Source organism: Chironomus tepperi, unplaced genomic scaffold (assembly GCF_022539635.2).
Source record: "Chironomus tepperi strain 1889 unplaced genomic scaffold, CSIRO-AGI_Ctep_v1 contig_170, whole genome shotgun sequence".
Taxonomy (NCBI): domain Eukaryota; kingdom Metazoa; phylum Arthropoda; class Insecta; order Diptera; family Chironomidae; genus Chironomus; species Chironomus tepperi.
This window is the reverse complement of record NW_027226292.1, coordinates 900,823-924,833: the sequence shown is the minus strand read 5'-3', so window position 1 is coordinate 924,833 and position 24,011 is coordinate 900,823. Positions and strand designations below refer to the sequence as shown.

Here is a 24,011-nt window from a genome sequence, read left to right as displayed (position 1 = left end):
CTTCATTCACGAGTCCTTTAATTCATATTATGTGCATGCAAATCTCAAACTCATGATCGCAAGAAATCAAAGTCTTACGAATTTTAATCGTAAAAAGACGATGAAAAAAAATCAAGTGACCATTGGAAATTATTTTTTTATCATTCAAGATCATTCAAAAAATTTTCGTCAAAGTAACAAGACCATTTTCATCGTGCTCCATCAATTGTCGCTCATCATTGATTTGAATCATGTTTGACTGCCTAAATGAATGGCTTGTTTCTTGCATGTGAGGAACAGATCACTTCCAATGCCAAAAAATATTGTTTTTCTCCATTTAAATTTACAAATTATTCTGAATTGTTTGTTCTTACTCAGTCATTCCTTTACATCAAAAAAAATTTTTTTTGTTCCTTTATCGTCAAGAAACGATTTCTAAAAGTTTGAAATTTTTTTCGGAACTGACCGGTTCCTTTGGTACCTGATGAACCTGGACAATTTCTATGATGTTCCAAAAGCATAAAGCCTTATATCCAGATATGTGGAGTTTTTTTTTTTGGATGGATAGGAACTGGTCAAGGAAAATCAAAAGAAGTTTCTGATGAGTTTGAAAAACTTCAACTCATTTCTGAACTTCACATCAAAATGCAAACTCAATTTGAGTTTTGAATTAATTAATCCACCCTGGTCATTTTCAAAGGTTAATTCAATATTTTTTTTTATGATTTAATTTATTTTATTTTTTTTATTTTCAGTTTGGATTTGACAAAAACAGCAAGTATATGGAGATAATTTACCTTCTTCACGAGTCTCTCAAGTCAAATTATGTGCAGGCACATCTGCAAGCAAATCTCAAGATCGCAAGAAATCAAAGTCTTTCGAAATATGATCGTGAAATGGCAACATTCAAGATCATTCAAGAAATTTTCGTCAAAGCAACAAGACAGTTTTCATCGTGTGCTTCATCAATTGTCACCTAACATTGCCTTCATTAAGGGCTAACTTTCTAAGCTTACATCATAGCTTAGATGTAAGTATTTCGTAATTAAGGAAGTTAAAAAATATTGTATAAGTTAATTGAAAATGAACAAAATGTTGTCAAAAAATGTTGGTTGAATAGGCAATATGCTGTGAAATGCCAAAAAAAGGGAGTAGTTAAAAAATGTAAAGCTTCGTTCGTTTATTGCGTAACGGGAACTGTTCTCATGTGTATCAAAGTCATATTGAGTCTTTTTAAATGAAATATTTTATTTGTTTCGATTTTTGATTTAATTTATTTTATTTTTCATTGTCAGTTCGGATCTCAAAAATTCACCAAGTTGGATATGAAGGCTATTTGCAAGAAATCAAATTAAAAAGCCATACCCATGCAGTAGACCTACTGGGATAAGAGCCTCAGCTTTGATGATTATATTATCATCTTATTGTCTTTTGCCTTCAAAAGAAGGCTGTTAGCCGCGTTTCTACTGCACATGATTCCAAGAAAGACAAGTGATAAATTTTCTCCTACCGATGATAGCTTGGGAAATACAAGTATGGATATTTCAAAGGACATCGGCAAGCAGTGAGTCTCCTTTTTTTAGCCATTTAGTATTAGTTAGTTAATGTAGTCGTAGTGTATTATTTAGAGGTAGTTAGTTCCAGGTCACCCAATTCATTAGTCTTTTCTTTTTTTGGTTAGTAATTTTTTTGTTCTTTTAGCCTTTTTTTTTTTGAAATCTTACGACACACTTATTTTTAAAGTTTAAAAGTTTTTGTATTCTTTTTTCTATTTTTTTTTTTGCATGGCACTATTGGGTGACCTTTAATTTTATGCCATATTAGGTAAGGTTTTAATTAGGCTTAGCTTTGTTAGTCGTAAGTAAGAGTATATGGACTGCTGTTGGGTGAATTTAGGAGAAATTATAAAATAATTTTTTTTGTTAAAGTTACATTTTGATTTGTTTTTGAAAGCCTTCCAACCAAGTATTGCTTTAGTTTCATTAAATCAATTTGGACAGCAAATGCATCAGGAAGTGCAATTAAAGTAAAGAAAAAAAGCGAGTAATATTTTATTTTTGTCTCCATTTTTCTTTTCATTTGCTCGTTATTAACGTAGACTAAGTAGCCCGCAGCAATATGATTTTTCCTAAAATTGTTTACTTGGTCTTTTTTTTAGCTGACAAAAAAATCTTAATCCAAAGGTCAGACACTATCGTAAAAACAGTTTCTTTGATTTTTACGGTAATTTCTGACCCTGGTGTTAATCATAACAAAAATTTCTGGACCAGTGGGAGTTACAGTTAAGTAAAAGCCCAGAAAATGCATAGCGTGAGGTCTGCATTCATGAACGTAGTCTCCATGCCGTCGGTATTACAGGGCTACGTTTGGCTTGCGGAAGACGTCAAGAGCCAGTGGCAATGAAAGACTGTGATTTCCAGTGGGTAGGGCCACGTTAGTAGCCTCTCGAGGAGTTCCGAACACCCTTTTTGATAGTTGTACTGGGGCATGTATGTAATACCGTTGGTACAACTTCCTCATTAAGAAAGAGCGGTTCACACCAGAGTTTTTGCGAAAACTGGACTTTTATCAGAAATTTTAACTTTGATAAGATTTTTTTGTGAGTGATAAAAATTTTCTTGTAAATAATTTTTTGAAAATTCGTAGGTTCAATACTCTAAAGTACGAGTTAGGAGATTTTCGGGATCCGAATTTTTCAAATTCCAAAATTTTGGTATCCGAATTTTTTGTGTTCGGAAATTTTCGGGATCCGAATTTTTCAAATTCCAAAATTTTGGTATCCGAATTTTTTGTGTTCGGAAATTTAGGGATCCGAATTTTTCGAGTTCCTAAATTTTGGGATCCGAATTTTTTGTGTTCCTAAATTTTGGGATCCGAATTTTTCGAGTTAAAAAATTCTGGGATCCGAATTTTTTGTGTTCGGAAATTTAGGGATCCGAATTTTTCGAGTTCCTAAATTTTAGGATCCGAATTTTTTGTGTTCGAAAATTTAGGATCCGAATTTTTTGTGTTCGAAAATTTTGGGATCCGAATTTTTCGAGTTCCTAAATTTTGGGATCCGAATTTTTCGAGTTCCTAAATTTTGGGATCCGAAATTTTTTCGAGTTCAAAAATTTTGGTATCCGAATTTTTCTAGTTCCAAAATTTTGGTATCCGAATTTTTTGTGTTCAAAAATTTAGGGATCCGAATTTTTCGAGTTCCAAAATTTTGGGATCCGAATTTTTCGAGTTCCAAAATTTTAATATCCGAATTTTTCGAGTTCCAAAATTTTGGGATCCGAATTTTTTCGAGTTCCAAAATTTAGGGATCCGAATTTTTCGAGTTCCGAAATTTTCGAGTTCCAAAATTTTGGGATCCGAATTTTTTCGAGTTCCAAATTTCGGGATCCGAAATTTTTTCGAGTTCAAAAATTTTGGTATCCGAATTTTTCGAATTCCAAAATTTAGGGATCCGAATTTTTGGAGTTCCAAATTTTGGGATCCGAATTTTTCGAGTTCCAAAATTTTGGGATCCGAATTTTTCGAATTCAAAAATTTTCGAATTCGAATTTTTGTAGTTCAAAAATTTTGTGATTCGGATTTTTGGAACTCGAAAAATTCGGATCCCAAATTGTGAAACTCGAAAAATTTGTATCCCAAAATTCTGGAACTCGAAAAATTTGGATTAATCGGATTCGAAAATTTTGGGATCTGAATTTTTCGGGTTCCAAAATTTTGGTATCCGAATTTTTCGAGTTCCAAAAACATTTTCAATTTATTTCAGCTTTTAGTCATATTTATTATTGTTTTTAGTTCTTTATTTCTTTTCTTGTTATTAATTTTTGTTTTATTATTAACTTATAATTTTCAAAATCATAAAATTTAATTCTTCTCAGGATTCATTTTATTCGGTTCTTACCATTGCATTGTTCTCAGATTTGTAAGGATTCTAAATATTTTAACTGTAAATGTTACAATTTTCTATTAAAAAATATTCATACAATATTGATATACTTTTAAATTTGCATATGACATCAAAGATACAAACAAAATAAAAACATACCAATTTTCATGAAACTTTCTCCAACACAATAAAGGAAATAATATTAAGAGAATTTTAAATTTTCCTTTCATAAAATAAACTTACCATTTCTTCATTTTTTTTCTCTTTTTATAAACGAAACATAGAATATTCATACTGGATTTGCCTTGAAATTTTCTCTTTAAGATAAAAACAGAAGCAGCAACAATAGTAAACGTACTGTTAAAAGAAGAAAATTGATCCCTTTCCAAAAATTTAAAATATCCCTTTACATTCCAATTGGAAGTACACGTGCTTGAGTAGAAAAACTCTCTCAAATTCCATTTCATTGGAAATTTCCTTTAGTACACGAAGGGAAATATTGAAATGTTTGAGGGATGAAAGTATATTTTTAAAGGATATTCAGTATGTGTTTGCCTATTGAACGAAAATGTTGCTCAAAAAATGTAAGGAGACTTGACTGAAGAGAAAATCTACTTTCGTTCCTTACAAAAGGATTGTTAAACTCATTTGAAAGATTTTATTGTCAAAAGAGATTGCATGCAGTCGCACAGCTGCATTATTAAATACGTAAAATTGAAAATTTTGAATATCATTTTCTCACTTTTGTTGCTGAAGAAATCTTGTGTATTGTATCATCTGTACACATAAAATATTCAGAGAATGTTCACAAAACGCTTTGTGTTCAAGTATTATTAAGAAACACTTGAGGCGCTCAAGAGCATAAACAGAAATTGCTATACAAAATCAATTTCTTTAATATTCTGCAAGAGCGCGAATAATGAAAAAAGTGAGGAGAATTCACTTCAGGTATCTACTAAGAAAATGACAATATTGCAAAGCATTCGTGCATAAAGCGATGACAACAGTTTCCTTAGTCTCTCTCATCATCTACATATAGATAAAAACTGCATCTTATCATTTGTCGTCAAGACAATTTCTTTTTTTTAATAATAATCCGCTTATGGTTGCAGATTGCTTAATGTCCAGCCAGGATGAAGGAAATTGATTCGGGTAGAGCACAGAATTGCTCTTTCAAACTCATCGCATGAATGTCGTTCCTTTATTTTCCTGCATTTATTGCATTTTTATATTAAATTTCCATTCCTTTCTTTATCTACCTTCATTATGAAATAATGAAATGCTCAGAACAGTAATTGTGTACAACAAGCAAGCTAGAATGCTACTTCAGGGTTTATTAAATAAATGAGATTTTCTTGCCTTCTTTCTTTCCTTTTTTTCAATTCTGTACTGTATTTTAAACGGATAAAACTTGAGAAAGCAAATTTTCATATTTTCTTCTTTCCATTTTTTTAAAATCTTCAACTGCTGCATGAATGACTTTTTATCTCATTACATTCTACACTTTTCTCAATTCTACTCATTTATGCTATTACGTTAGCTACCGAGTAACAAAGTGAAATGAATTCAAATTGAAATCACTTGATTCAAATAAACCTCTTTTTTACTTTTCATTTACATTACTGTTATAGCAACACAAAGCTGTTCTTGCCGTAAAATGCAATTGAAAATTGAAGGGATTTTTTTTATGTCGTCTTCTGATGCAATTATTGAAACTTTAATCCATTTTTATTCATTGCAATTTATTTTTTGTGCATCTGATTTAATTGTAAGCTGTGATATATTTTGAACAGCTTCGAATAAAATCTAATACCCTGAATTTACGTTATAAGCCAGTGGCTTATCGGAAGAAAAAGTTTTCAAAATCGTAAAAAAAGGCTTAATAACGAGTAATGGCTTAGTAAAAAATGTAAACAAATGAAGAAAAAACGTAAATTTTCATTGAAATCTTAAAAATTATTAATTTCGTCTAATCCTTATAGATTTTTCATAATGGAATATGTCATTTAAAATCGGAAAATTTATTTTATCTAGTTTAATTAATGACTTTTTGGGAGTGGCTTATTAACGGATACAAAATTTTTCCAGAGTCAAATTTCTTTACTAAGCCAGTGGCTTAGTAACGAGTAGTGGCTTATAACGTAAATTCAGGGTAATCATTAAATTCTTTACAAAAACTTAATTGATTTTGTTGGAATTTATTTGAATTATTTAACATTTCTGGATGGATTTTGTATGCTCAAAGCAATCGGTTGCATTAACAACATTAAATTTTGTCTTAGTCAAAGCATCATGTTATTATTTCTTTTGTAATTGTTGTAACTGTGGTGTAATTAAAAACCACATCCTCACCAGTTTTAAATAAATGAGATGTTTATTTATCCGAGTTCAAAAACGGACTAAACTTTGTATGAAAAGGGGTTTTCAACTAAGTACAATTAATATTATTCAAATCTCAAATGAACGTTATAGCAGTTTCGGCGGACAAACTGATCATTATTGATCCATGATTTCGTCTAAAGCTCTAGGCACTATCGTTTACCAATTTCAGGGATCATTAATACTTACCTATGTGAAATATCTATAACGTATGTCAAAAAAAAAAACTTGGACTACACATGATGAAAAGCTAGAGTTAAAAATTAGGCATAAAATTCAATACTATTTATTTGCTGAAATTTTACGTGACAATTTTGAGTTTTGTCAATTGATTCATTATCGCATGTTTTTTATAGCAATTTGCCATTCCCTATCAGAATTTCCCTTTTCAGGTGACTCATATAACGTGAAGGGATAATAAATAAATAATAATGATAAATTGCAGAGCATGCTGAATAAATGATAAAAAATGGAATTTCTCATCGCTATTTACTTCATAGTATGAATGATGACTTATTCCCTATTTCCTATCACATTCATTCGTGCATTCATTCATTGTGAATAGTAGTAACATACAGATAGATTATAGTACTTTCATACTATTTGCGACTATATACATATGAGTGTAATCGAATATAAAAGAGCTAGAAAAGAAAAAAAGAAGAAAAATTCCAATTTATGTTTCATCGGAGGAAATTGCAATTTTTCCATATCCACCCCGCAGTGTTTTTTTTTTTCTTTCTCTCCTTTACCTTTCAATAACTGATGTAGATTAATCATAAATTATCTGTCGTTTTCTACCTTTATCGTTTATTACACATCAATTATAAATTCGATTTCTTTCTGTTTTTGTATATCTTCTTGATATCTTTTATGAATATGGAAAATATGTTATAATCCTTACTATTATGGACATCCAATGATTTCTGTAAATAAAATATGTATGAAAATTATTAACGGTATACAATTGAATGATACCCTTCCACATTTGAATTATGAACACTAATAGTAAACAACCTAGAACCCGAGAAAATACATATTATTCATCCCAAAAGTCCTTCGAATGACTGAAATAAATTAAATGCAGAATAGAAAAACTATGGAACCATCAAAAATTCGGAAAATGCCATTCTTATTTTTTTATAACTTAAATTTGCATTCCAAACACATAAATGGTTAGTGAAAAGTAAAGCAGGAAGTTCTTCGTGAATGAAAACCCTCCGACAGATAACAAGAATGAGGTCACCAAAAATGGTATTGTATAATTGCATGCAACCTTTTTACCATATTAAGCGAGAGAGAAAAAATGCGTAAATGAAATAAAAATATCGTGGAATTTCTCATAGGTTCATTTAACTTCGAATATTTATTGGCATTGCTTTTATGATAACTAACAATCCCAATATTTTATATCTATATACATGATTTTTCCATGACGATTTAAAAGATCAGCTCAGTTGAAATTTATTAACTGCTTTAAAGGGTCATTCACACGTGAAATTCAATCATCATTGACATATCATGGTGAGAAGGACTTCAATTTTTTTTATTTAGAAATCATGAAACTCGAAACATCTTTTTTGTCTGAAAATCACTTTTAATCAAAATTTTTTTTAATGGTTTGTTATACATGTTTGTTATGATTTATGTCCAATTTTTATCTATCAGCAAAAAATTGTTTTTATTCTGAAAAGCTTTTTTTTTCTCCATAAAGCATAAGCAGCTTTTGTATTAATTTAAATTATTCTTCTTTATCATTCAAAAAACTAATTGTCTTACTTCATTTTTTTATACAAAAGTTCATCTTAAAGAGCATTTAAATGTTGGAAGTAATTTTTTTACAATAATCAGGTAAATTAACTTGCCATCTCTATTTCTGATTCATTATTTCATAATAATCGAGAGAAAAATGAAGAAAAAAAAAATTGTTTCATGCTCATATCCAATATCCATTGAAAGCGTTATTAAACAATTTTTTTAAAGGCGAGCTGTTTCTTATTCTTAAAGCATATATTATTTTCTATCAAGATTCTCTATTGAACATGAATTCTCATTGTTATTGAAAGATGCTGTTGCTTCAATAAATCTCTGTGATGGTGATTTTTGCGTCTTCCATGACTTTAGCTTTGCTTCGAGATTCTATTATGAAAAATTAAATAAGTGTATATGAGTGAATGATTTTATTTTTAAGAGAATTTATAATAAACTTACGTCCAACTTTTTCAAAAGGTCTGCCACAATATTAAGAGCTGATACTCTCGTACTTGCTGCTATTGGATTGTTGTTTATTGTACAGTCATCTATATATGCAAGATAAAGTGTAACGATGAAAGAAGAAGTATGGAGACAGATAGAAAGAGAGCAGAGGAAGGAGGAATAAGAAGAAAAAAATTGGTTTAAAATTTTTGAACTCTATTCGTTAATATTACACATTAAACATTAATATAGTAAGCATTAAGCACATAAACAATTTTTTTTTTTTTGAGGCACATTATTGTTCTTAAGCGAAATCGATTGAGCATGAGCATTAATTAAAGTGTCAACATTTCCAACATGTTAGTAGCTTTGCAAACTTACACTTTAAAACCGAATTCTGTGTGGATTTATTAATTCCTGAATCGTTTTGAGATTTCGGTGATATTGATTCTGTCGTCGTTGTTGTTCCACAGCTCATGTTATGAATTGTTGTGTCCATCAAGCTAGTGTTGTTAAATGTTGAAGTAGTTTTATCCATTGATGCATTTAATGATAAACTATTATTATTTCTACTATCATTTATGTCGTTCATTTTACTAACACTTGTCTCCACCGTTACATTACTCTTTGAAGCTGTCGTACTTTTATTTTTGTCAATTACTACTTCATTATTAAGCTTTGTCGGTAATGAAATATTTCGTATTTTAAGCTCTTGTTTGAGATCTGTGAAAAATTAGTTATATGCAATAGATTTCATTATTAATTAACTCATTTCAGCTTAGTTACCTCTTGCTTCATCCATTAATCGTTGCAAATTTATTTGTAATTGTTCCTTTTCATCAATCTCCATTTCAAGCATTGCATTTTTCTCATAAGCTTGATTCAACATTGCTTCAAATCCAGCAACACTCTCGCTTACAACACGATTAGTTCTTTCGAGGTCGTCATTTTTCTGTTCAAGTTCACGGATGTAATTTTTTAATGAGTCACGCTCTCCAAGGAGTTGATTTAATTTTGTCTCATATGCTGTAGCATCTCTTTCATATGATGTGAGTCTTTGCTAAATGTTTATTTTTAAAATTAGGCATTAGTCGTGCAAAATCCTTGAAATATATATTTTAATATGATATTTCCGCACTTACTCTTAATGATTGATTTTCATCCCTTAAACTATCGATTGTTTGATTTGCATCGCGAAGTTGCTTTTCATTTTGGATTAATGTCGTCTCAAGTTCCTGCTCTAACTGTCTCGATTCCTCTGTAAAATCTTCAAATTCTTTTTGACAGTCTAGCTTTCTGAAGTGGACATAAAGAATTAACAGTACATTAGCATAAATTTTTTTAAGAGCATAAATCTCAAATTACTTACTCTTTTCTGTATAATTTTGACAGCTCTTTCCAATAATGGCATTCCTCCTCTATTGAATTGAATGTTCTAGTCTCCATTTCTCCGATATAAATTTGCTAAACTGTGCAAAATTAATTCATTTATACTTTTTATTGATTTTTGTTTTTATTCCTCTCAATTACGTTAAAACGAACCACAAATAAGATCACAGCATAAAAGCTTACTTCTACTGCTATCTGGCACAAAAATACTATGTTTACAAGTGATTAAATTATAAAATAAGCCAATAAATTCTCGAAAATATATTTTTCGTATTATTTATTTTTTAGTGTTTTTCACGCTTTTATATTACCAACACTTTTCATTTATTTAGCATTTTGTCTAATCCAGTAATTAATTTTTCGACCTATATTTATATGTTCTTGTATTTCAGCATTAATACATTAATTTTTTGTAAATTTAATGAAAATAATTTTATTAAAACAACGATTTTCAGAAATTGAAACCTCATTTTTACGAAATCTTAATTTTACGAAATGCTCATTTTTGCGAATGACTCATTTTTACGAAAAATTAGTCAATTGATGAATTTTTATTATATTTAATACATTTAACTATTCTGAAATTTTTCAAATTTTAACCGTTATTTTTTAATTTTAATTTTTGACAATTACTGAATATTTCGAAGCAAATCTGAAAAACGTTAACAAGACATCGAGTAAAATGTTTGAAAACAAAATCTCCCTTTTCTTAAGTCTAAATAAAAGCGTTCTAATTAAAATATTATTGACTTATTCCTAGTCGATAATGAATATCAACTAGGTTAACGTTTAGACAGTATTTATCCATTTATTAGATGTATACCTGATCCAAAACTAATTAAAGTTATGAAAAATTAAATATTTCCTCAATTAAAACAAAAATTATTTATTGCGATTCTCCAAAACGAAACAAATATTGTTAGCGCATTTATGCAAAACGTTTTGAAATTTTTCTATGGACATAATGTTTATTTTAAAACTAAGAAAACCGCTAAAACATTACAGGTAGTTAATTTAATAGAACTTTTTGCAGAACAATTTGAGATTTTCTTCTTGAATTCCTGGAAAATATCCTTCAGCTATCAGTTTTGGTAATTTTTTAAAACTTATTGAAAATTTCTCATCATATTCATTCTTAGCAGCTGCTTGTTGCCAAGCTGTTGAACAAAATGCTTCGCACGATACACGAATATCAAATAATTTTCCTACGTCTGAAACGGCCTTAACGAGTTCAGTTTCTATTCCGCAGTGCTGATAATTTTCATTTACATAATATCCTCCACTTATTAAAATCTTTTCGACACCATAGTTTTCAAACGGATTAAAGAAAATGTCTTTAATGAACCTCAATACTTTTCTAATTTCTGACCATGGTTCTCCATTAGGTTTAAAATCAAACTCAGGTTCGGTTGTCACATTTAATAAAATTAATCCAATTATTTCATTCGATCCATCTTTAAAACACGCGATTGAGATTTTTTGATCCAAAATCTTCTTCCAATATTCCTCAATTTCTTCAGTAGAAATTTTATCCCCCAAGACGTTTTTGGATCTCATCATTGGATTTTCTAGCACAAACTGAGTTTTCATTAATTCTATTGCTTCTGAAAATCGATCAACATTTAGATCCTCGATACGAAAAATATCATTTGAATTAACTTTGTCAGGAACATCACTTGTTTCAAAAACCGAATAAATCAGAGGATAATGCTTAGCATCATCAAAAGGGCGCTTCCAATCGTACTTCATCTTCAAAATCTCACTTAAAACTGAATTAAAACAATGTCGGTAAGTGTTTTCATCTCCAGTTATCTTATCATCTAACGCATTGTTTGCATAATAAATACGATTACTTTTTTTCACATTATTATCATAACATTGGGGCTTCTCTTATTTTCGTACTTTATCTAATGCATTTTTAAACCTCGTAAAATTTTCTACTTCAATATTTTCATTACATCATGTAATATGTTTATCATTTCCTTAGTACTTAACTTTTCATTCTCCAGCTAATATTTAAAGTTCTCTAATAAAATAATTTCATCATTAAATAGCATCAAGCCACAATTTTCGTCTAATGACATGAAATATCCATTTGCACTTTAAGTAATTAATCCATTGAGGTATAAAATACAAATGCATACATCATTCTTTGGTCATAATGTACAAAACTCGCGATGTATTCAGTTGTAATTGTTCAACTTTTTATTCTGTATGTCCTGCTAGCTGCACATTGTGAAATTGTATTTATTGAAAACGAAATGTGCGATGTGATTCGTGAAAAAATAATACTTGATATTTTTAAGGTATAGTCGGAGATACATAGATGTCCTCAAAAAAAATGTTAGTTTTTAACTGACAAAAATTTGAATTTTTTGAAAACACTAACACTACAAAAGAAAATTGCCGAAATTTCATTTGCAAAATATTTTATTTTAAGTTGAGTTCTGATAACATAACAGCATTGTAAATGCTATATTTATCATGATCGAATAATATCAAGCTTAAATGTAGCATGTAAATTCACATGCTTTTATTACGAATTCCATTGATTGTATTAGTCATTTTTTGTATAAAAAATTTTGTACAATTAAGTATACTTTTTTTGAGAACATCTACCATATATTCCGAGTATAATTTAGGCACAAAACCTTGTAATCTTGTATTTTATTAATTCCAAAAGGAGAAGCAAACAATAATAACTCTTGCAACACCTGACATTGGATCTCATTTGGACTTTAATTGTATGTCCACTCTTCCGCTGATGCATTTTACAGATATAGAGTAAGAAACATTGATATAAGGTATCAATTTAAAATAATTAATTTAATTTTATTTAGGAACATTCCAACAAAGCATGAAGACGTTAAGGAAAGTATAATGATGGATTTCGACATGACACGCGGATTTATTTTTCATGGATCTGCTGAGAATCTAATTCAGAATGTCTTTAAGAAAGTTGGAAAACATAACCCGAAAACTAGGTTTCTTATCTTTTTAACAGGAGTAGTAACAGAAGATACTATGCACGAGATTTTTGTAAAAGGATGGAATCAAAATCGGATTCATGACATCTTTATAATAATTGACGAAGAATTTAAATTATTCTTTCAACCTTTCAGCGTATATTCGTACAATCTGTTTGATAATGCAAAGACTAGCAGTCAGTTAATTAAAATTGAGTTTCCATTCATGTTTGGTGATGGTTTAGATCAGCTAGAAACATTTAAATTGAAAAGATTTAGTAATTTAAATGGATATCCACTAAAAGTTGTGCTGTTTCAATTTTTAATGGTATGTAAAGGAGAAATGGATCCATCAGGAAATTTTATATTAGAGACCTTAAAATTTCAAGATCCTGAAGCACTTAAAATTCTTTCTAAATACATGAACTTTAGCATACAATTTGTTAAGTCCACAGATGGAATAAATCATGGATATGAAACTAGTAATAAAACGTTTACCGGAAGTTTAGGTATGATAGAATATGAGCATGCAGATTTTGCAGCAAATGCAAGACTTGTTGCTGAGTATAATACAACTAACTCTTTGTGTCTTTTTCCAACAACAACAACAAAATTGAAATTTGCTGTACCTAAAAAATATTGGGATGAAGTGAACATTTTAGTTAGCATTTACAATTTCCTTGACATCAATCTAAAAATTTGCATATTCACAATATTCATTGTACTTCCAACATTGATATTAATTACTGATAAAATACAGGGGATTGAAAAGTATAGTATATTTGAGTCATTAACTTCAAATTACTTAATGTTTTATGCCATATTGACATTTGTGTCAATAAAATTACCTAAAAATTGGACAACAAGATGTCTTGTTGGAAGTGTAATAATTATTTGGCTTGTTATTGGAAACATGTACTCAAGTAAAATGATTGAATTTTTAAACACAAATTCAGGATTAAAGCAAATTGGAAGCATTGAAGAATTGATGGAAAGTGATTTGTCTGTCAAGGTTCCATATCCAATGGCAATTTTATTTGAAGGAAATTTCAAAAATACTTCAAAATCTCATCAGTTTATTAATCATGTTGTAACAAAATCCCGAGAATTAGAAAGAATTGGAAATAAGTGGGCATTCATTGATATTGAGAACATGGGCGATTTAATTAGATCCAAAAAATTTGCACTTCTGTTTCTAGACAATTTAATAGATCACGTGGAAAAAGGGTATTATGACAAGAATGGAAATAATATCCTTACACATATTGAGGAAACTCCTTACGAATATTACTACTCAACTTCCGTTCCCAAAACATCCCCTTTCGTTCAACATTTCAATGATATACTAATGAGAATTTTTGAAGCAGGCATTTCAAAATATCAAATGAATATAGCTTTAATTGATAATGATTTAGTCTACATAAGACGTATGAAAGAAGGCAAAGTACCAAATAATGGTCTTAAAAGCATTTCTCTACAGCAACTGTATTCAGTATTTTATGTTTATCTAATTTCATTAGGAACATGCTTATGTATTTTCATTGCAGAAATAGTGTTACACAAAAGTTTAAAATTATGCTTCTTTTTGACTGCCGATACTTAAAACAATTTATTGCTGTTTTGACGTAAGTTTGCTTTTTTATGTACTCATAAATGTCTGTAAAACACAAACTATTAAACTAATATTAAAAAGTTATATACCTTTGTCTTGTTTTATTGCTGCTTGGTTTTTCACCCCATTAGTTAGAATGATGTTACTTTATTTATGTATATGCTTCAATAATTTGTATAATATCATGATGAGTTTAACTTAACAATACATCTTTAAGATTACGAATTGGAATGAAAATTAAATCCTTATTCAATCGAGTCATAAAAACGTCTATAATTGGAAGGATTTGTTTCTTTCAACAGTAGATCAGGTTGCTTAGTGGTTACATTCTGTCAATGAGATCACAAATATAAGCAATAAATTATTATTAGTAAGCTGCAGTACTTACACTCAAATTATGTCTAATTGTTACAATTAACAAAATTGGTCCATAGATGAAATTGCATACTCCCAATAGCCTCATTATACTTGGAAATCCGACAGTTTGAACCATTTCTCCAGCCAGAAATGGAACTAAAATAAACAAGACCCAGTTAGATATAACTATAAAATAATAGAGCTTTAAAATAATTACCAACTGAGTAAGCCAAGCTGACAGAAGTTTGTTGTATAGCATAAACACTGCCGTAATTAGATGCTGCATCAATGTCTAAATTTTCGTTAGTTTCATCTTGTGAAATTGCATCTGCGAGTCGAGCTAAATATGGAACTAGAGATGTATCTAAAACTCCAATGCCAAGTCCCAAACAGAAATGTGGGATTATTAAGCTTGATACATTTTTTGCTTCTGGTATAACTACGCATGATATTCCAACTATCATTATCGCCAGAACCGACATTTTAATTTGACCAACTTTATAAGATAAAGTTCCAAAAAAGTTGGTACCAAGAAAATAGCCCATACTGTCTGGAATAAAGACAGTTCCAAGTTGCCATTTTTTTGGATGCAAATGTGCAATCAACCATATAGGAAGTAACGGCTCTAAAATTGCCATGGCTGATGTTGACATCCATATCGCAAGCGCAATGCAGAAAATCAATTTGTTTGATAATAATTGAATCCATTGTGAAGATCCATGCTTTACTTGATTTTCCTCGTCATTGATTTCATTCTAAAATACCAAAAGAGAAGAAAATTTATCGATTTTCTATCATGCATGTGGTAATAAAAAGTATGAGAATGTTTATAAAGAAAAGGACATCATCACCTCGTTTCGCGTTAAATCAAAGAATGTTAGCTGAAAAGCAAGATCAGTGAATAGGAAACCACAAATGATGATAAATGGTGCAGATTCACTAACAAAATCATAGAGGAAGCCTCCAAGAGGATATCCAATAAGAACTCCAAGTGCTATTGAGCCTAAAATTATTCCCATTACTTTCGAACGTTGATGATCTTCGGGATATAGATGTGCAATTAAACTCATTCCACATACGTTGACACAGCTTGATCCGATTCCTTCAATTGCACGTGCTATTAATAAAATTATGAAGGAATCTCCCATTGCGAAAACTGCATATAAATAAATTATTATTCTTTTTATATGCATACATATTGGATACTAATCTGTTACTTACATAATGATGCCATTAGCAGGCTGATTGTGCCAAAGAAAATTGTACTTTTATAACCGAATCTTGTTGCCAATACGTTGCCAACAATTGGATTAAAGAATAATTGAATAAATGCTTTCATTGCAAGTAATAAACCAACTCTTTCATTTTCCATTTCAACATTAAATTCATGTCCTTGGATCAAGTGCTGATGTTGAATTTCCTTACTCACATTTTTCATTGTATTTCCAGCAACAGGATGCTTATTTAACATCGTATTTGGGATGTAATGCATATCAAAGTTTTTGTATAAAACACTCGGTGGAATGTTTGAATTTTCGGATGTATTTTTAAATGATGCAAGATAATCAGGCAAAATTGGAACTAAATAAATTTATTAATAAATGTGTGTGACTTGAAATAAATTTATAAAAATTACCAATTACTGTTAATAGAATGTTATCCAATAAGAATGTAGCATAGATGATTGCAGTCAATGCAAAACGGTTTTTCTTAAACTCACTATCCATATTGAAACTAAAATGCATCCACTTGTCACTTAAATACGTCTTTAATCAATCAGCTAACTTTAATCAATTTAAATGTCCATACTCAATAAGAGAGTGATGCTGATGATGATGATGATGATATGAGAAAGAAAAATTATCAATAAAATATGTTTATTTTTATCAATTGTCTAGCAGTAACCACTAAGCTATTGCAAACTTTATCACTACATAGTCTATATTCAACAAGTGTACAGGACTGAAATCAAAATGAGAATGATGTGGAATTTGAGTCTCACAATGTGCTTTTATATCAGCATACGTTCAATGAGATGAAAAACTTCTTCCTTACTTGCTGTTTTTCATAATAAACGATGTGGAAAATCGTTCTCTTGTGGAGTTACTCATCGGCTCTCACTATCTATTTTTTAACTCAGCTTCATGCTTATAAAAGACATAAAATTTTTAACCATGTGCTGCTTACATATTAGACGATACATTTTTATATGTCTCTCCCAATTCTGTAGCTTCTCAATTTTCACTCGGTATTCTCAATTCAGACAAAAGGAGGATATAAAGGGGTAAGAGTTTGTTGTCGTGTAATTGAATTGTTTCCATTCGCATGCTTTTAAATTAACCAGAAGCGTATCTATATTTTATGTCGGAATATGTCATTAGGTTTTATGAAAGTTTATTTTTAGATGGCACGTTTCGTCAAATTTAATTTTAAGACCTAACAACTTAGTCACAAAAACAGACTAATTTTCAGACATAACAAGTCAAAGACCCCATAATAAGCAAAAACTAAAGCACGATTTTATTTGCATAACAATTAATTTATATGATAATGAGTTTATCGTCGTTCTGTATTAATTATCAAAAATTTCATTTTCATTTTGTTAAGCTAGGTCAGGAATGAAATACCAAAATTTTATTAATATGACACAGTTCTGTATTGATTTATGGATTTTCTCCTAATAAAATTTGTTTAAAGCTTAAGAAATAATAGCTTTGAGATAAGATTTTTATGGAATCGATAAGATAAGATATGGACATGACAAAATGTAAAGGAAATATTACTAATTAGTAATTCATTGATTTTAAGCGTGACAATATTCAAAAAAATTCAAAAATGCTTTCATTTCTTCTCAATAGGCAATATACGGTAAGATGAACAGCTTTTATATACAAACAACATAAACAATCAACATGTGGTCTTACGCGCACATAAGTTTTACGTATTGACTATTTATTACGTACGAATAGAATTTCAAGAACGAAATACAAATATGTACTTCAGTCGCGAACCAGTACTCTTACTGTAAACATATTTATTCTTGCTTTTCCGCTGGAAAAGATAATTTACAAAAAAATATATTTTATTAAATAGGAAATAGACAATATGAGTCGTGTTGTATTTTTTGGAAACATCTTTCATTCCCTAACATTTACTGAATCTCAAACAATTCTTAATGGATTCATTGCAGTCGAAAATGGCAAGGTAAACATTATTTTTATATTTTATCTGACACCTATACTTGTTATGCATATTATTAATAATACGAATACGAATGTCAGATAATAGCGATTGGCAGTAAGGCTGACTATACGTCATGGAATTACGAACACAAAAAAGATTTTGTTGAATTTCAACTTTCGGAAAATCAATTCTTGATGCCTGGATTTATTGACACTCATATACATGCTCCGCAAGTGCCAAATATTGGATTGGGTTTAGACAAACCTCTTATGGAATGGCTTAACGCTTACACATTTCCAACTGAAACTGAATTTAAGGATAAAGCTTTTGCTAAAAATGTTTATGAAAAAGTTGTTGTAAGTAAACAAAAAGCAGCATCTTTTTATTAAATTTATTACCTCGTTTTTCTAAACATGCTTTCTTATCGTTTTGAACTTTAATAACTGTATCAAATATCAGAAACGAACATTGAGTTCTGGAACAACTACTGCTTGTTATTTTGCAACTATTCACAAAACATCATCAGCAATTTTGGCAGATGAAGCACATTCTCAAGGACAACGAGCTTTGGTCGGGAAAGTGGCAATGAATCAATATAGTCCGGATCATTATATGTAATAATTTTAGAATTTCTTAAAATAACTTAATCTTATCAACAAGTCTTATCTATGTTACTCGTACATTTTAGTGAACAATTGGAAGATTCAATTAGAGATAATGAGGAGTTTATTCAATATGTTAAAAGCCTAGGATCTGATTTAATAACTCCGATAATAACGCCTAGATTTGCAATCACATGTAGCATGGAAATGATGAGAAAGTTAGCAAGTTTAGCATCAAAATATGATCTTCCGATTCAATCTCATATTTCAGAGAATCTTGATGAAATCAAATTTACTCTGGAAATATTTCCGGGTCATAAAAATTACGCTGAAGTTTATGATACGGCTGGATTATTGACCAACAAATGCATCATGGCTCATTGTGTACATCTTGAGGACAGAGAAATTGAACTTTTTGCTAAGCGAAAAACTTCAGTTGCACATTGTCCCAATTCTAACACAAATTTACGATCTGGTTTGTGTGACGTTAAACGATTGATTAATGGTGGATTAAAAGTTGGTCTTGGAACAGATATTTCTGGCGGCAATAGGATAAGCATTCTTGACTCAATCCGAGCTGCTTTAGATGTTTCTCATCATTTAAATTTCATGAAAAAGCAAAATGTTCTCGGAACTGGACAAGTTTCTTCTAGCGAAGAAAATTTAAACTATGAACCAATTAATTACAAGCAGGCCATATTTTTAGCTACATTAGGCGGTGCTCAAGCATTAGCGATGGATGATAAAACTGGAAATTTCCAAATTGGAAAATCTTTTGATGCCCTTATAATTGACGCATATGCTGGTGCAATTGATGAGTTTGAATTGCCAAAGTCTTTAACTGATCATTTAACATCACTTGATAAGTTTGAAAAGTTACTACAGAAATTCATTTACACTGGCGATGACAGAAACATAATTAATGTTTTTGTAGATGGAAGACAAGTCAAATAATGCATTTAAACTATCTGCTACACAATTTTATTGTAATATACCTACACTTAAAAGAAGTCATTTTAATAAAGTGCCTAAATTTTTATTACATGCTTTAAAGAGATAAATTCAAAAGATATTTATTATTAATAATTTTAAGTGAATCTAACGACAAATTTTCACCGACTATAACATTGATCACTTATGATTTTGAAATGTAGTCACACATGAATTTTTTAAAAATTATGCTTAATGATAATCTTACTTTATAAAAAGATGAGCTTAATTTTCCTCATAATTTCTTGGCCTTGGGAACTCACTAAATCCTTCTGATTCTGTTATCAATGCATGTTCTAGAATTACTCGACCTTCTTTGTATCTCTGACTTTCTTCTGTTGCAAATTCATACATCCAGCCCAACTTATTCTTACAATTTTTGCACATAACATCTCGCACCATATGACGTCCTGTAAGCATAACTCTATCTTGAACATTGCTAAACGTTAGATTAACAACTTTTTTAAACAAATAAGCTCTTCCTGTTGATCCAGTGAATCTGAAAAAATATCCTGTAAATTCCATAAAAAAAATCTATTTTTTTTAATTTGCTTACCTTGTCGAAATCAATTGACTTTTGTTTGTTAAGTTTGTGTCACATTGTGCACAGTTGTACAACTTTTGAGTTCCATTAATATGCTCTAGAAATATACGTCCCATTTTGATGATTTAATGAAATTTTCACGAATCAAAAAAATATCTTTTTCTTTGTTTTTATTTTTTTACTAGAAAAATAGTCCGTCAAAATATTTACAAAAATGGTACACAATTGAACAAAATTATATTCACACTGCAGGGGAAAATCAACTAGATGTTTTTAAATAAAATTTGACTGTTAGACATTTGATTGAAATTATTATTTATTTTGGTAACATTTGATCGATTGACTATTTTATTAATTTTGTTAAAAAGTAAAAATCTATGCCTTATAAAAAATGATTTTGGTATTATTGATAATATGTTTCACGTGGATAATTAATCGTGTTGTCAGCCCATCTAACATGTCGATTTTCTAACGAATCAGGATAATATCCGGAATTGTTGAAAGATCGGTCATCGTCAAAAGATGTCATTTTCTTGTACCTCTGAACCATTAAACAGCATCCAAAAAGGATTAGAATTTGAAAAATCAACCAGAATATAAAAATTGCTATAACTAAAGATTCATCTAAGCAAAAACCACTGGAATTGGCTGAAACAAAAAATTTAATTTAACTTCTATTAAAAAAATAACTTCAAATATTCATTTACCTAATCCAGCAACAATAATTTGATCATTATCTCCAATAACAAGTCGATCAGTTCCATTTACACCATTTTCAATCACATTCAGTGTTATATCAAGTGGAATTGTAATGACTTTAGTTTTAATTTTAGCTCTAATGTCTTCATCTTCGACTTCATTATCTTCATCCTTTAAGCCTCCGAAATAATTTTGTATTCCTTGTGGATAGCCATACGCATCTTGTCTAAAACCCTTATAAATATTATCAACTGATATTGTGCCATCTACTAATTTTTCTGGAACTGGTTGTGGAAATTTAATTGGTTCCATTGGAGCTGCTGTTGTTGTGGATAATTTCATTGAATCTTCTTTGTTTGATGAAGTTGTTTCATCAGGAAAAATAATTCTACTTAATGGAATTGTTGGTGGCGGATTATTAACGATACCCGCACTGGTTGCTCTTTTCTTACGACCATTAGATACCACTCCATATCCACAATTTACAGGCATACACGATTTGTGGCAAAACTGTATAGACACACTAAATTTTATTTGAGCTGATGATGCGAACTTAAATGCTTTAAATTTTGAATAAAGTCGACGTGATCGATCTGTAATTTCTTGCTGAAATCCTGGAAAAATGGCAGCATTTGTTGGACATCCACTTGATGAAATCATTTCTAGTTTATCATAACTAGATGTGGCAGTAAGATTGACAGCTCTCAAGTCATAGTTTTCATAATGAGAATCCATAGAAATAACAAATTTAAGTATTTGTCCAATTCGAGCTTCCTTAATCTTTACATTATCAATAGGATCGACGATATAAATTCTTAATTTAGGTATATCACCACCACTATCAATAACTAAAGATCCGCTTCCATCATAATCCTTTCCATTGAATTCCATTGATGTCTCTAACGATACATAATCAGGCACACCATCTTCATTGCCATGTCTGTTAAATTTGGAAATGCATCCAACTTTAATGTATCGATCACTCTGCATCATGACTAAAGGATTATTTTGAATTATGACATAAACGTAGATTAAAGTACGATTTAACGACTCATAATCAAAAGCACGTGCAACACCACATCGATTTTCTTTTAATTCTGTTCCAATTGGAATTGTTAAGAAAGTCGGTCCATAATTAGTTCCAGACACCCCGCATTCCTCAGGATGATTTTCCGTATACATTCGTCCTTGAAAGAACTGACGTGGATTGTATCGAATAATCATCTGATCATGTGTACATCTTACATTTACTAAAATAATCATACAAAGAATAAGAATAAAGAATAATAAATTTTATTACTCATTAAAGATCATTAGTGTGTGATAGTTCAAGTAGCACTTACAATTTAGACACTGTACTCTTTTTAGGTAATATGACCGCAACATGGGAATTACTGCTCGTGGTCCTAATGAAATAAGATCTTCGGAATGTATGAAACATCTTGAGTCATCAACTCTATCTGTGTGCTGATATGTGATTCCTTTGCAGAAAAACTTTTTCTCTTTATAGCATTTTTCTTGACATTCGTGATCTGTAAGTCCTATGTATTGATGTTCAGCATATGTTAATGCACTATCTGGGAAATGTTCATAAGAACAAAAGTCATCTAAAAATTGTTCATTAGCTCCATTCATGACTACTTGGCAATTGTTCTCTATATATTCATCATTAATCGGTGCTACTCGGAATGAATCTGGTTCAAGGTTTTTATCGTCCCTACTCATTATGCATCTTCCCATAATATTTTTATTCAGAATATTGGATAGACCCATTCGAACAATATTATTGCGTTGAGATATTTGGAAAGATACTGATCGACATTTAAAGGTCGTTTCAAATAGACATCGTTCAATACATTCTCTCCTTGTTAAAAGCTTATTTATGGTCAAATATCCTTTTCCAATCAAAATACTCCCAGGAATTCTCAAAATTGGATATAGTGTGTTTTTGCAATTAAGTGGAACTGAAATGAGATTACAATGTGTTATAAATTTATCAAATTATTTACAGATACAAAACATTTTCATTTAGGTATACTAGTCTTGATACTTTCAAATCATTATTTTGACCTTAGCGACCTCACATCACTTCACTTGAATTAAAAAGCTTCCCTAAACTCTGTTTGATTTATTCTTTATTTGATTAAATTCTAAAAAGCTATCATGGCAACAAATGTTAAAGAAATACAATAGAGGAACAGAAAATTTATTTCAGATTTTTTCCCACAATGAAGCATTTTTATGTATGATCGTAGAGAACCGCACGATCACGAGAAAATGTTTAAAAATCTACTTAAAATAATTTTCACGTACGATTAACAATTCGTTTAAGCAAGGACGTTAAGCCAAAAGTCAAAGAATAATAAAATTCATCATTGTTTTTGTTTATTCTAATATATAATCGGGTATATAGTTACGATGACCAAATCAGTTGGTATGCATGGGAATTTACTTACTATTTAGACATGTTTTAACAAAATAAATAACATTGATATCCTCTACAAGTTCATGATCATCAAATCGCCGAAAATTGTGTGTATCCAATTGTCTCTCATTGCTTGTATAGCCATAACACTCAGACTTATTAAAGTTAAGAACATAGCTCTCACAATTATGATCATTTTTACACAGTTCCATACACGATAAGTTAATCACAGACGGTACTTGATCATGGTACTTTAAAAGTATTTTTTCACCAGTGGCTGATCCATAATTGTTGGACAGAACTATTTGTGGTGGACGATATCCAAGAATCTTTTCAAACTGAATTTGATAGTCTGGACATTGCCTGATCGAATTGGCATTTGTAAATTTAATTAAAATTATAACAACTAAATAACAAATGTTAATGTTCACCGTCATATTTTAGCTTAGTGACATGTTCCTTTATCATGTAAAAACAATTATTAGTTATTTTTAAAAAATCAGCACTTTTATGACTTTACCACAATCACTTTTGCTTTTCACAATCTAACAAAGTCAAGGCTAGAAATTTATCAATTAATCACGTGTTTGCACTTTTCCCGACTTTTCCCTTTAAATTTAATAACAACTTATTTTTGTACAGGTGATCGCCGTGATGTCTGTTAATAAAATGCGGAATAATGATTTTGATGATGATGATTTTTTTGGGAATTCTATTCAGACAGTTGTAGCGCGCACGACTGAGAAAATAAGACTCGCGTAATGCTAAACACACTACGTTAAGCTCAACAGCAATATTATGACCGAG

General features: G+C 30.0%; 6 protein-coding genes across 10 annotated transcripts; 2 read left to right on the top strand and 4 right to left on the bottom strand.

Annotated features, from left to right (window-relative positions):
* Positions 1–7,577: 7,577 nt before the first annotated feature.
* On the bottom strand, positions 7,578–10,130 carry nudE (Nuclear distribution protein nudE). Its single transcript, XM_070638040.1, has 7 exons — positions 9,980–10,130; positions 9,807–9,906; positions 9,580–9,733; positions 9,224–9,497; positions 8,819–9,160; positions 8,453–8,541; positions 7,578–8,380 (listed from the first exon to the last, which is right to left on the bottom strand). Exons 2-7 carry the CDS (start codon positions 9,881–9,883, stop codon positions 8,255–8,257), a joined length of 1,062 nt encoding a protein of 353 aa, XP_070494141.1. The 5' UTR covers positions 9,884–9,906; positions 9,980–10,130; the 3' UTR covers positions 7,578–8,254.
* Positions 10,131–11,051: 921 nt separating this feature from the next.
* On the top strand, positions 11,052–14,513 carry LOC139088758 (uncharacterized). Of its 3 annotated transcripts, XM_070638036.1 has the most exons (5): positions 11,052–11,229; positions 11,350–11,614; positions 12,053–12,132; positions 12,510–12,610; positions 12,667–14,513. In XM_070638036.1, the coding sequence occupies exons 3-5, from the start codon at positions 12,088–12,090 to the stop codon at positions 14,393–14,395; spliced, it is 1,875 nt and encodes a 624-aa protein (XP_070494137.1). In that variant the 5' UTR covers positions 11,052–11,229; positions 11,350–11,614; positions 12,053–12,087; the 3' UTR covers positions 14,396–14,513. The 3 variants fall into 3 exon arrangements, with proteins under 3 accessions (XP_070494137.1, XP_070494138.1, XP_070494136.1); XM_070638037.1 differs by lacking the exon at positions 12,053–12,132 and having other exon boundaries at positions 11,052–11,614; XM_070638035.1 differs by lacking the exons at positions 11,052–11,229; positions 11,350–11,614 and having other exon boundaries at positions 11,964–12,132.
* prt (putative mushroom body vesicular transporter portabella) lies at positions 14,501–16,942 on the bottom strand. 2 transcript variants are annotated; one of them, XM_070638039.1, is made up of 7 exons: positions 16,817–16,942; positions 16,398–16,587; positions 15,983–16,342; positions 15,613–15,917; positions 14,979–15,516; positions 14,793–14,917; positions 14,501–14,733 (listed from the first exon to the last, which is right to left on the bottom strand). In XM_070638039.1, exons 2-7 carry the CDS (start codon positions 16,504–16,506, stop codon positions 14,650–14,652), a joined length of 1,521 nt encoding a protein of 506 aa, XP_070494140.1. In that variant the 5' UTR covers positions 16,507–16,587; positions 16,817–16,942; the 3' UTR covers positions 14,501–14,649. The 2 variants fall into 2 exon arrangements, with proteins under 2 accessions (XP_070494140.1, XP_070494139.1); XM_070638038.1 differs by lacking the exon at positions 16,817–16,942 and having other exon boundaries at positions 16,398–16,723.
* Positions 16,943–17,569: 627 nt separating this feature from the next.
* On the top strand, positions 17,570–19,607 carry DhpD (guanine deaminase). The gene is made up of 5 exons (XM_070637946.1): positions 17,570–17,629; positions 17,855–17,965; positions 18,043–18,300; positions 18,404–18,558; positions 18,633–19,607. Exons 1-5 carry the CDS (start codon positions 17,597–17,599, stop codon positions 19,498–19,500), a joined length of 1,425 nt encoding a protein of 474 aa, XP_070494047.1. The 5' UTR covers positions 17,570–17,596; the 3' UTR covers positions 19,501–19,607.
* Positions 19,608–19,761: 154 nt separating this feature from the next.
* On the bottom strand, positions 19,762–20,196 carry Ype (yippee zinc finger protein). The gene is made up of 2 exons (XM_070637937.1): positions 20,093–20,196; positions 19,762–19,975 (listed from the first exon to the last, which is right to left on the bottom strand). Exons 1-2 carry the CDS (start codon positions 20,194–20,196, stop codon positions 19,762–19,764), a joined length of 318 nt encoding a protein of 105 aa, XP_070494038.1.
* Positions 20,197–20,400: 204 nt separating this feature from the next.
* Positions 20,401–23,885, bottom strand: LOC139088772 (uncharacterized). 2 transcript variants are annotated; one of them, XM_070638056.1, is made up of 4 exons: positions 23,236–23,885; positions 22,123–22,743; positions 20,788–22,029; positions 20,401–20,728 (listed from the first exon to the last, which is right to left on the bottom strand). In XM_070638056.1, exons 1-4 carry the CDS (start codon positions 23,639–23,641, stop codon positions 20,484–20,486), a joined length of 2,514 nt encoding a protein of 837 aa, XP_070494157.1. In that variant the 5' UTR covers positions 23,642–23,885; the 3' UTR covers positions 20,401–20,483. The 2 variants fall into 2 exon arrangements, with proteins under 2 accessions (XP_070494157.1, XP_070494158.1); XM_070638057.1 differs by having other exon boundaries at positions 22,123–22,356.
* Between the last annotated feature and the right edge of the window lie 126 nt (positions 23,886–24,011).

Bases quoted from the DNA above. Each gene is read 5' to 3' on its own strand.
- nudE (XM_070638040.1), bottom strand. From the start codon at position 9,883: ATGGAGACTAGAACATTCAATTCAATAGAGGAGGAATGCCATTATTGG. The intron at 9,498-9,579 runs GTAAGTGCGGAA...ATAAACATTTAG, and splicing joins ATGAAAATCAATCATTAAGA to CAAAGACTCACATCATATGA. The intron at 9,161-9,223 runs GTAACTAAGCTG...AATTTTTCACAG, and splicing joins ATTAATGGATGAAGCAAGAG to ATCTCAAACAAGAGCTTAAA.
- LOC139088758 (XM_070638035.1), top strand. From the start codon at position 12,004: ATGTATTCAGTTGTAATTGTTCAACTTTTTATTCTGTATGTCCTGCTA. The intron at 12,133-12,509 runs GTATAGTCGGAG...TAATTCCAAAAG, and splicing joins TAATACTTGATATTTTTAAG to GAGAAGCAAACAATAATAAC. The intron at 12,611-12,666 runs GTAAGAAACATT...AATTTTATTTAG, and splicing joins ATGCATTTTACAGATATAGA to GAACATTCCAACAAAGCATG.
- prt (XM_070638039.1), bottom strand. From the start codon at position 16,506: ATGCATTTTAGTTTCAATATGGATAGTGAGTTTAAGAAAAACCGTTTT. The intron at 15,517-15,612 runs GTGATGATGTCC...TTGGTATTTTAG, and splicing joins TTGATTTAACGCGAAACGAG to AATGAAATCAATGACGAGGA. The intron at 14,734-14,792 runs GTAAGTACTGCA...TCTCATTGACAG, and splicing joins CAATTAGACATAATTTGAGT to AATGTAACCACTAAGCAACC.
- DhpD (XM_070637946.1), top strand. From the start codon at position 17,597: ATGCTTTCATTTCTTCTCAATAGGCAATATACG. The intron at 18,301-18,403 runs GTAAGTAAACAA...ATCAAATATCAG, and splicing joins ATGTTTATGAAAAAGTTGTT to AAACGAACATTGAGTTCTGG. The intron at 18,559-18,632 runs GTAATAATTTTA...CGTACATTTTAG, and splicing joins TATAGTCCGGATCATTATAT to TGAACAATTGGAAGATTCAA.
- Ype (XM_070637937.1), bottom strand. From the start codon at position 20,196: ATGGGACGTATATTTCTAGAGCATATTAATGGAACTCAAAAGTTGTAC. The intron at 19,976-20,092 runs GTAAGCAAATTA...TCTAACGTTTAG, and splicing joins AGTCAATTGATTTCGACAAG to CAATGTTCAAGATAGAGTTA.
- LOC139088772 (XM_070638056.1), bottom strand. From the start codon at position 23,641: ATGACGGTGAACATTAACATTTGTTATTTAGTTGTTATAATTTTAATT. The intron at 22,030-22,122 runs GTAAGTGCTACT...TGATTATTTTAG, and splicing joins AAGAGTACAGTGTCTAAATT to TAAATGTAAGATGTACACAT. The intron at 20,729-20,787 runs GTAAATGAATAT...TTTTTGTTTCAG, and splicing joins AATTATTGTTGCTGGATTAG to CCAATTCCAGTGGTTTTTGC.